Consider the following 13,119-nt stretch of genomic DNA (forward strand, 5'->3'; position numbering starts at 1 on the left):
AATATCATATATTCTTTTAAATCCATAATTTTTATCAAATCTTTAATTAACGCCGCCGCTTACGAACGCCGAAGATGAACGGACCAATGCAGTCAATAGTCAAGTCAAACTGGGCCAAGGAATCCTGAAACAGTTGGGTTTCTTCCCGGAAGCCTACGGATAAAGAAGCAGAGAATGGAATCGACTCTCCTCTCAAGAATTACGCATCAAACCGTTCATGTTAATTTGAACAGCCCTCGTGCATCATCATCTGGGAGCGATTCGGCCTTCAGCAACAGCAGGGCAGAGCTTCTTCTCCCACTGCAGAGCAAAACAGAGAACGCCTACGCCGATCGAGAACAGTAGTGAGCGCTCCGCATCAACTAGCTATTAAAGCATGGGAAGTTGCTTCTCCAGCTCCAGGTCTCACCGTGTGGCTCGGCCGGAGGAGGAAGAGGTAGGGCAGTGGAAGGAAGGGGAGGGGTGGTGGATCGCCGACGTCGACTGGAAGGCGGAGGATTTCATAGTCAGAGAACGCCGGAGGATGAATTTCGAAGCTTGAACGAACCTCGAAGATGCGTTGTTTGATTAAATCTAGAAATATTAGATTCTTAATTAGAGGTTTTTATTTTTAAGATTTCAGAGCGAGTAGAAATTTCAATCTGTTTCATGTTCGGTTTATAAGAAAATAAATAAGAGTACTTTTATAATGAAAAAAGTAAGTGGATGTTTTTATAAAGGGTAAAAAGCTAAAACAATTAAAAGAATATTGCTTTTTTTTATTAAGTATTAAAATAATATTTCACCAATAATTTAATATCTTAATATCCACTATACTTCATAATCTGGTTGTCCCTCATGCCGTGTCATATGATTTATCATTTTTATCCTCCATATAAGGTGAATGGGAAAATATTAAATTATCATCTAAATATTCATAATTCGATTCTCAATTATAATATATTTATAAGTATTTTTTTTCCTAAATAAAACATACAATCTCAGGATGTTTAACTTCTGCACCGTCCATCATGAACCATTCCTAATTTATCCTAGCAGTTGATGAAAATTTTAGTAAGATTGAACCAATCGTTCTAAGCTCAGTGTTATTTGGTTCATCATTTTTGTCACGATAAATTTTATTTTTGAAAGATATGTGTTCAAGACTACGTATAGTGAAAGGATGTTAAATTGTACACTCAGATACTTGTGATTCGATCTTCAGTTACACCGCATGTGTAGAGATTTTTTTTTTCCAAACGAGATGCACAATCATGGGATGTTGGGGTTTTACGCCGCTCACTGTGAGCGTTCCCAATTTAGCCTAGTGACATATAAAAAACTTCTGTGAAATAAGATTAATCGCTCCAAACTCGATGTTATCTGATTTATTATTTCTATCTTTACAGAATGTCCAATTAATTAGAAAGTAACAGACTTATTATATTAGGATAAGGATCAATTACCTATATGTACATACTCGATGAAAAAACCCCCTTCATTCTTATATACTTAGATGATAATTTATCTCCTGAGGACGGACGGTAAGAATCAAAGTGAGACTAATCGTCTACTATTAAGATAAAAATAAAATATTTTATGAAATGAGCAACTTTTATGATCAGTTGGATCGCTTTTGAATTAATTTTAAAATGGTGCAATTTTAATATAAAAAAATATTTTGAATTTTAAATTGTGGATAAAATATTATTTTAATAGTTGAAAAACTAGAAGTTTACTTTTTTTTCTTTTTTCTTTTTTTTTTAACAATTATGCGGTGATAAAAAGAACTCACTATATACTGATCAAACGACGTAGTAGTCCACGTAGAGGTCGAAGTTAAGGAGATCAACTACAAAAGGTTGGACGTTAAGGTGCCAAGCAGATCTCTCCAGCAGTGGTCAACCGAGTATGTATTTGCCCGATAGACAAAGGGTCGGTCCAAGCGAAACGTTTGTTTAGCCAAGACCATCAGACGGTCATCACAAAGTAGAGGAGCGTGCACACGCGGAGGAGCAGTCGAGCGGATGAATACTCAACCGAGCGACTATCCCATTCGTCCAAGCAAATGGATCACTGACGTATCCTTTGGGGAGATAGCGCCGTTGACACAAGACTTGGTCAACGAACGGATTGTATGACGGAAACTTCTATTATCTTGTCAAGGATATGCATATCCTGTTAAAGTATAGTGGTAGAGATACTTTCCTAATACGTCCTTTCACAAGACAAATTAGAGAATATGTCAACGTCACGAGAGAAACGCACACACCAGGGCATTATATAAAGGGATCCATACACCAATAGAGATACGTATTATTCATTATTCACATCTATATCTACAGTTGCTCCAACCTTTTTCTCTTTCCCATCGAGGATCCCCTTCCTGATTCGAGATTGATATTTTTTTATATTTTAGAGTGAATTAAAGTCTATATTCAATGAACGTGATAACTACATCTCCACTATTATTTCTGAACAGGATCAAGTAATATAAATAATTGAAAGCAGGTCCTCATTTCATTAATAACTCAAGGATTTTAGGATGGCGTCAGCGTGTCGGAACATGTACAAGACGCGGACCGTCAACAAGCCAATGTAAGTCAAGTCTCCCTCATCGAACCAGTAAAAGATGATTGCACGGTCAATAGTCTTACTCGCTAATTATAAACGCGTAGCAAATCGGATTTAATGCTCTAATAGGATTTTATGTTCGAAAAGAGGGATCAAATATATATAAAGAACAGAATTTGTACACCGGCAAAAGATGTAATATATTCGACGAAGAAAATCATAATACACGAGAATTAAGAATCACAGAACATTGCATTATCTATAGAATGGTTGTTCAGAAAGATACATCAAATCTCAAAGGACATAATTAAACCACCACGAAGATCTCGAGTAGAAGAATCACCGATAGACAAGAGAACGAATGCTGAATTTCTACCAGCAACATGATTGAGAAAATGAACAAGATAAATCAGTGGCAAATAGAAGACAATTCACAGAATTTTCAAACGATTGATATCTTAATTTATACCAAACGAACAGAGAGATGATTCTTTTATTGCACTATTAAATTGCGACTATCAATTTCCTATGGAGTATGAAGACAAAATCTAACCTCTTGTTTTTTCAGCTTCTGAGCAATTGGAGCCAAAAATGGAATCGGCATCACAATTCGAACGCATCATCGTCGAGCTTTAGCGCCTCCGCAGCAGCCTCCTCCTCCTCGTCGTCGATGGTTAAGTAGGGGTTGTGCGCCGCCGGCCTGAACTTATACCCGGTGAAGACGTAGAAGGCGAGCGTGGCGAGCTCGCCGGCGACGACGCTGGTCCACAGGTAACGGTAGGAGATGAAGTTGCTGAGCGCGTAGACTCCCACCCTGGTGAAGTAGATGTAGCAGATGACGACGATGTAGTACTGGCGGAAAAGGGTGAGCTTCATAAGGTTCACGGCGGCCTTCCCGTTGGTCCTGGCGGCCTCCCGTAGGTTCTTGATGGACCAGACGATGGGGAAAAGGACGGCGCAGCAGCAGACGACGTCGACGAGGAGGAAGACCTGCTTCCAGGTGACCCAGTCGCTGGAATAGCGGCCGGATTCATCGATGGCGACCTGGGCGATGTTGGCCACCACCTGGAGGGGGATGATCGCCATGAGCACCTTCTTCTCGCGGTCCTGGAGGTAGGGTTTGAGGAAGGACCAGCCGGTGCCGATGAGGACAAGGAGGGTGAAGAGGGAAATCCCCTTGAGGAAGCTGAAGATGTAGAAAAGCACGTCCCAGCCGTGGGCGGATCCGGTGCGCTCGATGTAGGATTTGTCCTCGGCCTCGCAGAGGAGATTTAGGGCTTTGAGAACGATTACCGCGAGCATGAAGTAATGAATGCCGAAGACGGCGGCACGGCGGCGGAAGAGGACGGCAGCCCAAGCGATGGCGAGGGCGGCGTAGGCGAAAAAGAGGAGGGAATATATGAAGGGCAGCGGCGCGGCGCCGGCAGAGAGGAAGGCGCGGCGGGAGGGTTCAGGGAAGTTAAACATGGCGGATCGGACGGACATGGAGACGCGGAGATTGGGGAGACAGTTGGCGAAGAGGAGAGTGAACTGGCCGGATTGGTCGGTGAGGTTTTCGGCGACGCCGAAGGAGGTGGATCTGGCGACGGGGACGCCGGAGGGGTTGGGAGGGGGATGGAGGCGGTCAAATTCATAGACGACGTGGACGTCGGGGTCGCTGGACTGGAGGGCGCAGGTGATGTCGAGGTCGCGGATCTGGCGGAGGACGCGCAGCCATGCTTCGGGGGTGCAGAGGAAGAAGCCGAGCTGGGAAAGGGCGAGGTCGGCTTTGCTGGAGAAGGAGATGCCGGAGACATTGAGCTCGAGACCGCCACGCCGTGTGAAGCCGAAGTCGTCCAAGGGGATGATGGATCGCGAGTCAGATCGGACCTCCATCTGGCGGATCTCGGCGCGAACAGAAGGGACGACGGCCATCATGGACAACGCCAACGCCAGTCCAATGATAGGTCTCGCGGATGCCGCCATGGATGCCCTCTTCGTAGCCTCTCCTCGCTGATCTCGATTCCTTCTTATCTCTCTCTCGCTCGCCCATCAATGGCGGCGGTGGTTCGTCAGTCAACGGAGAAGGCAGAGGATTTTTCCAATTAACTCCAAATATTTAACCTTATAATTATTTGGTTGTAGTCGTGACTTAACCCGTTACAGATTTCGTGTCATTGTTGGCTAGGTTTTGTCGTGTATAAATTTCCGAGCCCTCCGCGAACGCTCTCACCGCTCTTGGTTGCCTCCTTCGTCGCCGCGCTTACACGCTTAACCCTTCCTTCCTACGACGCAAGCGAAAGCCCTCGACTGCCGACATGCCTGCTCTTCTCTCCGACCCTCTCTCCCCTGAGGAGCTTAAGGGATCGAAGAAGGCGAAGGTCTCTGAGAAGAGCAAGAAGGATAAGAAGAGGAAGGCCGAGGAGGAGGAGGAGGATAAGAGCGACACCACGTCCGAGTACTCATCGGAGGTCCCTGAGAAGAAGAAGAAGAAAAAGAAGAAGGCGGATGCTAATGGTCCTTCGCCGAAGAAGATGAAGCTGAAGGAGAAGGAAGAGGAGACGGATGAGCCGGAGAGCGGTAGTGATGTGGATGACCCGAATGCCTTGTCAAATTTCAGGATCTCGAAGGCCTTGGTAGAGGCCTTGAACTCGAAGGGCATAAAGGCCCTGTTCCCCATCCAGGCCATGACGTTTGATCTCGTACTTGATGGGTTTGATTTAGTGGGTAGAGCTCGGACTGGTCAGGTTGGTGCTTTCTTCCTTTTCGTTCTCCTTTCCATTGCGTACTTCAGATATTTTACTATTTTAGCTGTTCTGGTTCGTGCTAGTAATATAGCCAACTAGAGGGCGGCACAAGATGTTTTTTTTTCTTCTTTTATTGAAAAAAAAAACAAACAACTACGTAGCTTTTGTGTTTCTATGCATTTATGTTGTTTCTCTCTCAATAGTTGTTCCTCCTGATGTTCATGGACTGTTCTGTTTATGATGGTCTGTTATATATATGACCTTATTCATAGGGTAAAACCTTGGCTTTTGTATTGCCTATATTGGAATCGCTGACAAATGGAAGGCTCAAGGCATCAAAGAGAACTGGTTATAAAAGGCCTCCAAGTGTTTTGGTACTACTTCCAACTCGAGAACTTGCTATTCAGGTACTCCAAATTAGAGGTTAAATATGTTTACTATGAAACTATTTCATGATTCTTTGTGCTGAAACTTGATTGTCGTGACAATTAATCCAGGTACACTCAGAATTTGAAGTTTATGGTGGGGTAGTGGGGTTATCGTCGTGCTGTGTATATGGCGGGTCTCCTTATCGTGCTCAAGAAATGTCCATAAAGAGAGGGGTTGATATCCTTGTTGGAACACCAGGACGTGTAAAAGTAATCTGTTTGACTATATGTTCATAAATCCTGCTTGGCTCAGTGAAGTCAGTTTCTTATTTTTGTATTTGTTAACAGGATCATATAGAGAGAGGAACTCTTGACCTGAGAGCTTTAAACTTCCGGGTCCTTGATGAAGCAGATGAAATGTTGAGAATGGGTTTTGTGGAAGACGTGGAGCTAATTCTCGGTACGAGTAATCTTCAGGGCTTTTTCGTTGGTTATTGATAATTTATATCCAGGCAAAAGGATCTCAGAGATACATTTATCATAGTTGATGTTTTGTGTTAGACCTTCTCTAGATGTAGTTTAATCTGGCCTAGTTGTAATATATTATATATGTCATTTTCATTGCTTAATGATGCTTCACATAGTCAATATTTACTGAGTTTTTTCCTTTAATGTTTTGCAGGTAAGGTTGAGGATGCTAACAAAGTTCAAACACTTCTCTTCAGTGCTACCTTACCTGATTGGGTGAAGCAGGTATAGATTCATAATCATGAATTCTTCTCATTTGAGTAAATTTTACAAAGAGGCACAAGCGATTTTGTATATGTTGTGGCATGCCTTCGTGATACACGAGTTCAATTGTATAATGGTGAACCTTGTTATAAGCTCACCATGAACATTAGCACATGAATGCCTAATTTTCTAAATGCTATTTTATTCTTCAATATTCTTCCACATAATACTTTTCTAACGTTCCCAGATTTCAGCAAGATTTCTCAAGGAAGATAAGAAAACAGCTGATCTTGTTTGCAATGAGAAACTGAAGGCGAGTGCTACTGTTAGACATCTTGCTCTTTCTTGTTTAAAATCAACAAGACAGCAAATTATTCCTGATATTATTCGTTGCTATAGCAGGTTTGTAATTTTATGATTTCACTTTATTGTTTGATTAATTTTCTTTGTTATGATCTGGTTCCTAAAGTACATATTTGTTTTTCTATTCACAGCGGTGGTCGAACCATTATTTTCACTGAGACAAAAGAATCTGCATCTGAGCTTGCAGGATTATTACCTGGGTCAAGAGCATTGCATGGAGATGTAATGCAACAACAACGAGAAGTATGCACTTTATGATTACTGATTACTACATAATCTATATCTTGTCCAAATGAACTTCTTCCATTAATATCTGGGATTTGAAATTATGCAGGTTATACTAACCGGATTTAGGTCAGGCAAGTTTTTGGTTTTGGTTGCAACAAATGTTGCAGCGCGTGGGCTAGACATCAATGATGTGCAGCTGATTATTCAGGTGCATCTTTATCTCCTGGGAGCAATTAACCATTTTAAATAACAAATTCTAAAGCATTATTTGACTCAATTACATTTTCAGTGTGAGCCCCCACGCGATGTTGAAGCTTACATCCATCGGTCTGGGCGAACTGGAAGGGCTGGTAATTTTTCTTGAAACTTTCATCATGTAATTTTTAGTTTTTTTTGTGTGTGTGTGACAAGTGCTATAAGAGACATCTCTTTCAGGCAATACTGGTGTTGCAATTCTCCTTTATGAACCCAGATATAAGTTTAGTGTTTCCAGAATTGAAAAGGAATCGGGTGTTAAGTTTGAGTACATATCTGCACCTCAGCCTGCTGAGATTGCTGAATTAGTTGGATCTGAAGCAGCCAGTGCTATTTCAAATGTCTCCGACAGGTAAGCTGATGTTTCTTCCTTTTTTTTTTTTTGGAAATTGTTTAATTTGGTAATATTCTAACTATGAAGTTGTTTATTTTGCAGTGTTATTCCAGTTTTTCGTTCACAAGCAGAACAGCTCTTGAGCACTTCAGGACTATCGCCTGTAGATTTACTAGCAAAAGCACTTGCTAAGGCTGCTGTAAGTTGCACATTTAGTATTGAAGCAATACATTGTTGTATTTAGTGATCTTCTATTTTAATGGTCATCTCTATTGCAGGGGTTTTTGGATATAAAAAAGAGGTCACTGCTCTCTTCTTTGGAGAACTACGTGACAGTGATTCTTCAGACAGGAAACACTATCTATTCACCATCGTGAGCGTCTCTCTTTTTTTTTTAAAAAAAATTGTAGTGGTTGGATATTCAATAGTTAGACGAACAGCCTTTAGCTATTGCATGTTTGCCTATCGTGCTATCGGTACAAATAAATTTGTTAATGTAGATGCATAACTAACCTATTGCCTCCATTGATTTTTCAGGTTTGTTTTCAGCGTCTTAGGGAGACATTTCCCTGAAGAGAAGATCCAAAATCTCGAAAACGTCTCTCTTACTGAGGATGGTTATGGTGCAGTGTTTGATGTGCGGGCTGATGATGTCGATGCATTTCTTGAAGGTATAGATCTGAAAGCTCAGCTTGACTTTTCATTGACTAGTTTTTCCTGTTGGGCACGGAGAACACTGCTTTGAATTGGTTTTAACTTGCGTATCAAAATGAGTAATGATTTAACTTTCCATCCTCCGCTGCTGCTTGTGCGAGCTAGAAGCAGGGCAGGATTTGGAGAGGTTAAAATGAAGTATTCCTTACTTTTTTTCCCCTCATAAAGGCCGAGGCAAAACATGCCATGGGATAAAATACATGTCTTATTTCTGCCCCATCTATATTATCTCTGAGTCTGGATGGTTAGCCTTTGTACCTTCTTGAGCTTTTTTTGTATGCTCCTTTGCGATATGGAAGATTTTAAGAGGTAGTGAAAATCATGCCGAGACGGCCTAGGTTGTGATGAAAACGTGTCCCTGCCCTTGTGCACTCTCAAAGCTTATTTCCCATGCTTTTTGGTGGTAAAACGATAGGTTTTGGACTGCTTTTATAAATGAGTTTGTTTCTTCATTTTGTGCATCATGTAATGTTATCAAGCCATAACATTTCTCTACAAATTTCTCTTTTTCACAGTTCAGGGCAAGACCAGCAGCAATTTTAGTATTGAGGTGCTGGAAACATTGCCTCCACTACAAGATAGACAAAACAGAGGCACCAACTCAGGGCGAGGAAGGTTCGGCCGTGGTGGGGGTGGTTTCTCCGGCGGCAGAGGTGGATTCTATGGCGGTAGGGGTGGTGGTAACAGATTCTCTGGCCGAGGCAATCGTGGAAGAGGTCGCGGTGGGGGAGGTTGGAACAATTTTTCCCAGAGGAATTGAGAAGATAACGTCGCTTGTTGTTTCCAGCCAAAATCCTTAGCTGGAATTTTTTTTAATGAGAAATTATTGAACTTATATTTGTTCGTGAAATGTAATGTTGCCTAACAATCTTATATATTCTTACTCCATTGTTCAAAAATGTAATTGTGTGTGTTATAAAGTTGGTTTAGTTTACATCACTTAATAGTAAAAATTAAAAAATATTAACCATCGTTTTTACGTCACCATCCACTAATATTAATATACTTTTTTATGGACCTATTAAAATTGTGGAATCGATCACATCAAAATAGTGAAAATTAAAAGATACATCCGATTTTGATATTTGCTCATATTTTATATAATATTTAAAGAAAATGACAATAAAATGATTCAAATAAATCTTATAAGTAAATAAATCAGATTCACATGATTTTAACTATTTTTAAAAACTAAAATAATGTAAAAAAATCTCTAAATTTTGAAATATCCTTGCAGCCTTAATAAATACTGGATAAGGATCCATCATGAGTTTGACCTTGGGGATCAACCTTCCTTCGGCGGTCGCTCATCAATCTCCAGAGCCTCCTCTTCCTCCATCAAATCATCAAGGAGTTGATCCACGCAGTGCGAGAAGGAGATGGGGAAAGGCGGCGAAGGAGGCGGAGATGCCGGGAAGGCAGAAGAGAACATGGCGGCTTGGTTGGTCTCCGTCAACACTCTCAAGATCCAGCCTTTCCATCTCCCGCCGCTCGGTTCGTCTTGAATAATCAGGGTTTTTATTCCCTTTTGGTTCCGATTTGTCATTGGGGGTGCGATTGTTGATCCAAATTGATTTTCTCTAGGGCCTCACGATGTTCGTGTGAGGATGAAGGCCGTCGGCATTTGTGGCAGCGATGTTCACTATCTTAAGGTTAGGCTTCCTTGTAACACTGTTGATCTTATCTAGTTGGACCATGGAAGGACGAACCAAGTGATGCCTTTTTCCCCTCATCTGCGTGCCGCAGACACTGAGGTGCGCCCATTTCGTTGTTAGAGAACCGATGGTGATCGGGCATGAATGTGCTGGGGTCGTACAAGAGGTGGGAAGCGAAGTCAAATCCCTGGTTTCGGGTGATCGCGTGGCGTTAGAGCCCGGCATCAGCTGCTGGCGGTGCAAATTCTGCAAAGGTGGCCGGTACAACCTTTGCCCTGATATGAAATTCTTTGCTACCCCTCCTGTTCATGGATCCCTAGCTAACCAGGTGATCAATCTCAGACTCTTTTCTCCCTAACAATATCTATTTGGGAGTTTTTTCTTTCCTTCAAATTGTTCGTGTTATCTGATGCATACGTCTTCTAGTTGGCGTAATTTGATGAACTTTGCAAATTAACTGAAATCAATCCTCAATCATGATTTTCCATAGACAAACAAAGTAGCAATTCTCAAGTATTTATCTTTTTCACCTTTTGATTTGTTATTTCAGACATTAACCTTGCCAATACACTTGGTTTGGATTTCCAGGTGGTTCATCCTGCAGATTTATGCTTTAAGCTTCCTGACAATGTGAGTTTGGAGGAAGGGGCAATGTGTGAGCCCCTAAGTGTCGGTATCCATGCTTGCCGTCGAGCCAATGTAGGTCCAGAGACTACTGTGCTAATTATGGGCGCTGGCCCTATCGGGCTAGTCACAATGCTTGCGGCTCGTGCTTTTGGTGCACCAAGAATTGTCATAGTGGATGTTGATGGATACCGGCTATCGGTTGCTAAATCTCTTGGTGCAGATGAGTTTGTGAAAGTTTCTACAAGCACTCAGGTCTTTGCCTAACTCTTAATATTCATAAGATGCAAAAAAAAGTTGCATACATTTGATATCAAATCATTCATTCTATTTCAGCTATTATGCTTTTGATTGTTGGGATTTGCTAGTGGTTAGAGATTTATATAGATCTATATAAAAGTTGTTTGTATAACAATAACGGATATTGCACAATTCAATATATGAATAATGTTTTTTTGATGGCGATATACAACAACCGCCACCACTAAATTTTATCCCACTAAGTGAGATCGGCATTTGTGTGATGGTGATATATAAAAGAAGTTTGAGAAAGATGTTTAGCTCTTGATTTTTGTGTTTGTTTAGTCAACATACTAAAACTAGTAAGTTTCAGTGTTCTAACAACTTCTGTTTGATAAGATTGTTAAATGTACTTGAAGAACAAAATAAGATCCATCTGTTTATGACATCGTAACATCCTGCTTGTGTGATATTTAACCACTGTGGTAGAGCTTTGTGGCTTCTTTCTTTCTTTGATACAATTCATCTACAGGATCTTGATGAGGAGGTTCTTGAGATACAAAAGGCAATGGGCAGTGATATCGATGTGAGCTTCGATTGCGCTGGGTTTAGCAAAACAATGTCGACCGCCCTGAATGCCACCAGGCCAGGTGGTAAAGTTTGCCTTGTTGGCATGGGCCACAATGAGATGACTGTCCCCCTTACTCCTGCAGCAGCAAGGTCTCTACCTCATTGCTGAAGAGTTGGAAGCTAGAAATAACCTGAACTTCCACTTGATGACTGATGACTGTTCCTTTGTTTACAGAGAAGTTGATGTCGTCGGCATCTTCCGATACAAAGATACTTGGCCATTGTGTATCGAGTTCCTGAGGAGTGGAAAAATCGACGTCAAGCCTCTGATAACACACAGATTCGGGTTCTCGCAGGAGGAGGTGGTGGAAGCATTCGAAGTCAGCGCTCGCGGCGGAGATGCCATAAAAGTGATGTTCAACCTTTAGATGCTGAGGCATTATTTGGTCTGAAGAATAATTCTGAGACGGTGTATCAGATCTCTTGCTGCCATGACAAGGTCATCAATGTTGGTATTGTTAGTAAGCTGGTTGAATAAAAAGGGGTGTGATCTTATAGCTGAGACAAAAATAAAATGAAATCATGGTTTCCTTCTATTAAATTTGGATGTACAACCATACGACCTGGTTGATTCAATCCTCCAGTCGCTTATGACTTGCTAATATTAAACCGGAACTGGATTGATCTGAGAAAGTTTCGAGTAAGGTCCTTTGGAGAAGAAGAACAGATCAAACTATACAGAGCCCTTTGGATGTCTAAGGTGAAATAGAGGATGTCTTTCCCTTTTCGAATATTTTATACAATCACTACCCTTGTCGACCAATTTTTAAAAATAAAGTATGTTATTTGGCTTTGGATTTTAATAATGATTTTCATGCTGAAATTATTTATAGAAAAGAAATCATTATATATATAAACTTCGTTGTTAATAATTGTTTCAGAAGTGGGCCCGGTCCAATTTAATTTTACTGGGTTCACGTACATTAAATCAGGCTTAATGACCTTATGACATTGACATTTATATCCAATTATATAATAACTTTATTTAAAAAATAAATAAATAAACAATAGTAGAGCAAGCTCACTGAGGCTACGTTTAGTTACGTGTAATGTAATTGAGCTTGTAATTGAGCTTGTAATATAATTACTAAACGTGTAATGTAATTGAGCTTGTAATATAATCAAATTTGTAATGTAATATAATCCTAATTATATTACTATATTTGGTAATGTAATGTATGTAATCTATTATATTCTTTTGTTTGGTGTCCATTATTTTTTATAAGAAATGTAATTCGTATTATTATAAAATGACAAAAATATCCTACAACCTCTACCGGTGAGCGCTACATCTATGTCGGAGTTTACGATCGCCGCCGGTCGCCGGCCGCCGCCGCCGTCGGGTGCCAGCCGGTCACCAGTCGCCCCTAGCGCCCCCTCCAATCCGTCCCAAGGTCAACACGGAGGAGGTAAACCACGAGTAGCTACTAGTCTTTGGAATAGTGACTAGCACATAAAAGAGATATTTATCTTACCGAGATTAAATATTCGATTACAGTATTATTATGATCCAAGGGACAATGTCTAGTAACTAAAGGAAAGTGGCCAGGAAGCAAAAACTTATTATCAAGGGAATGAGATTATAATTCTATTGTAAAGTTAAGGCTGAGGCAAACTAATTAGTAAGAAGAAATGGCAACATTAACTAATAAACTAATCGAGATTTTAGGTAATTGAAATATTTAATTTAATTCAAA

The 13,119-nt window shown here is 40.9% G+C and overlaps 3 protein-coding genes across 3 annotated transcripts; 2 read left to right on the plus strand and 1 right to left on the minus strand.

The window, feature by feature from the left end:
* Positions 1–2,901: 2,901 nt before the first annotated feature.
* On the minus strand, positions 2,902–4,627 carry LOC122055445 (protein CANDIDATE G-PROTEIN COUPLED RECEPTOR 7-like). The gene has a single exon (XM_042616890.1). The coding sequence runs from the start codon at positions 4,516–4,518 to the stop codon at positions 3,157–3,159; it is 1,362 nt and encodes a 453-aa protein (XP_042472824.1). The 5' UTR covers positions 4,519–4,627; the 3' UTR covers positions 2,902–3,156.
* An 89-nt stretch (positions 4,628–4,716) lies between these two features.
* Positions 4,717–9,177, plus strand: LOC122055443 (DEAD-box ATP-dependent RNA helicase 7-like). Its single transcript, XM_042616889.1, has 14 exons — positions 4,717–5,279; positions 5,552–5,686; positions 5,777–5,917; positions 5,996–6,107; positions 6,330–6,400; positions 6,627–6,781; positions 6,874–6,985; positions 7,077–7,178; positions 7,260–7,320; positions 7,406–7,577; positions 7,662–7,758; positions 7,838–7,932; positions 8,097–8,230; positions 8,789–9,177. The coding sequence occupies exons 1-14, from the start codon at positions 4,851–4,853 to the stop codon at positions 9,031–9,033; spliced, it is 2,061 nt and encodes a 686-aa protein (XP_042472823.1). The 5' UTR covers positions 4,717–4,850; the 3' UTR covers positions 9,034–9,177.
* A 359-nt stretch (positions 9,178–9,536) lies between these two features.
* On the plus strand, positions 9,537–11,963 carry LOC122055446 (sorbitol dehydrogenase-like). Its single transcript, XM_042616891.1, has 6 exons — positions 9,537–9,767; positions 9,858–9,925; positions 10,020–10,256; positions 10,517–10,807; positions 11,325–11,512; positions 11,598–11,963. The coding sequence occupies exons 1-6, from the start codon at positions 9,653–9,655 to the stop codon at positions 11,788–11,790; spliced, it is 1,092 nt and encodes a 363-aa protein (XP_042472825.1). The 5' UTR covers positions 9,537–9,652; the 3' UTR covers positions 11,791–11,963.
* The last annotated feature ends 1,156 nt before the right edge of the window (positions 11,964–13,119 follow it).

The sequence above is a fragment of the Zingiber officinale genome, chromosome 3B (assembly GCF_018446385.1).
Source record: "Zingiber officinale cultivar Zhangliang chromosome 3B, Zo_v1.1, whole genome shotgun sequence".
NCBI classification, from domain to species: Eukaryota; Viridiplantae; Streptophyta; class Magnoliopsida; order Zingiberales; family Zingiberaceae; genus Zingiber; species Zingiber officinale.

What these genes read in the sequence shown, in the direction of transcription:
- LOC122055443 (XM_042616889.1), top strand. Translation starts at nt 4,851, where the DNA reads ATGCCTGCTCTTCTCTCCGACCCTCTCTCCCCTGAGGAGCTTAAGGGA. An exon ending in TACCTGATTGGGTGAAGCAG is followed by an intron (nt 6,401 to 6,626) that starts GTATAGATTCAT and finishes TAACGTTCCCAG; the next exon opens with ATTTCAGCAAGATTTCTCAA. An exon ending in AAGCACTTGCTAAGGCTGCT is followed by an intron (nt 7,759 to 7,837) that starts GTAAGTTGCACA and finishes TCTCTATTGCAG; the next exon opens with GGGTTTTTGGATATAAAAAA.
- LOC122055445 (XM_042616890.1), bottom strand. Translation starts at nt 4,518, where the DNA reads ATGGCGGCATCCGCGAGACCTATCATTGGACTGGCGTTGGCGTTGTCC.
- LOC122055446 (XM_042616891.1), top strand. Translation starts at nt 9,653, where the DNA reads ATGGGGAAAGGCGGCGAAGGAGGCGGAGATGCCGGGAAGGCAGAAGAG. An exon ending in TTTCCATCTCCCGCCGCTCG is followed by an intron (nt 9,768 to 9,857) that starts GTTCGTCTTGAA and finishes GATTTTCTCTAG; the next exon opens with GGCCTCACGATGTTCGTGTG. An exon ending in GCGATGTTCACTATCTTAAG is followed by an intron (nt 9,926 to 10,019) that starts GTTAGGCTTCCT and finishes TGCGTGCCGCAG; the next exon opens with ACACTGAGGTGCGCCCATTT.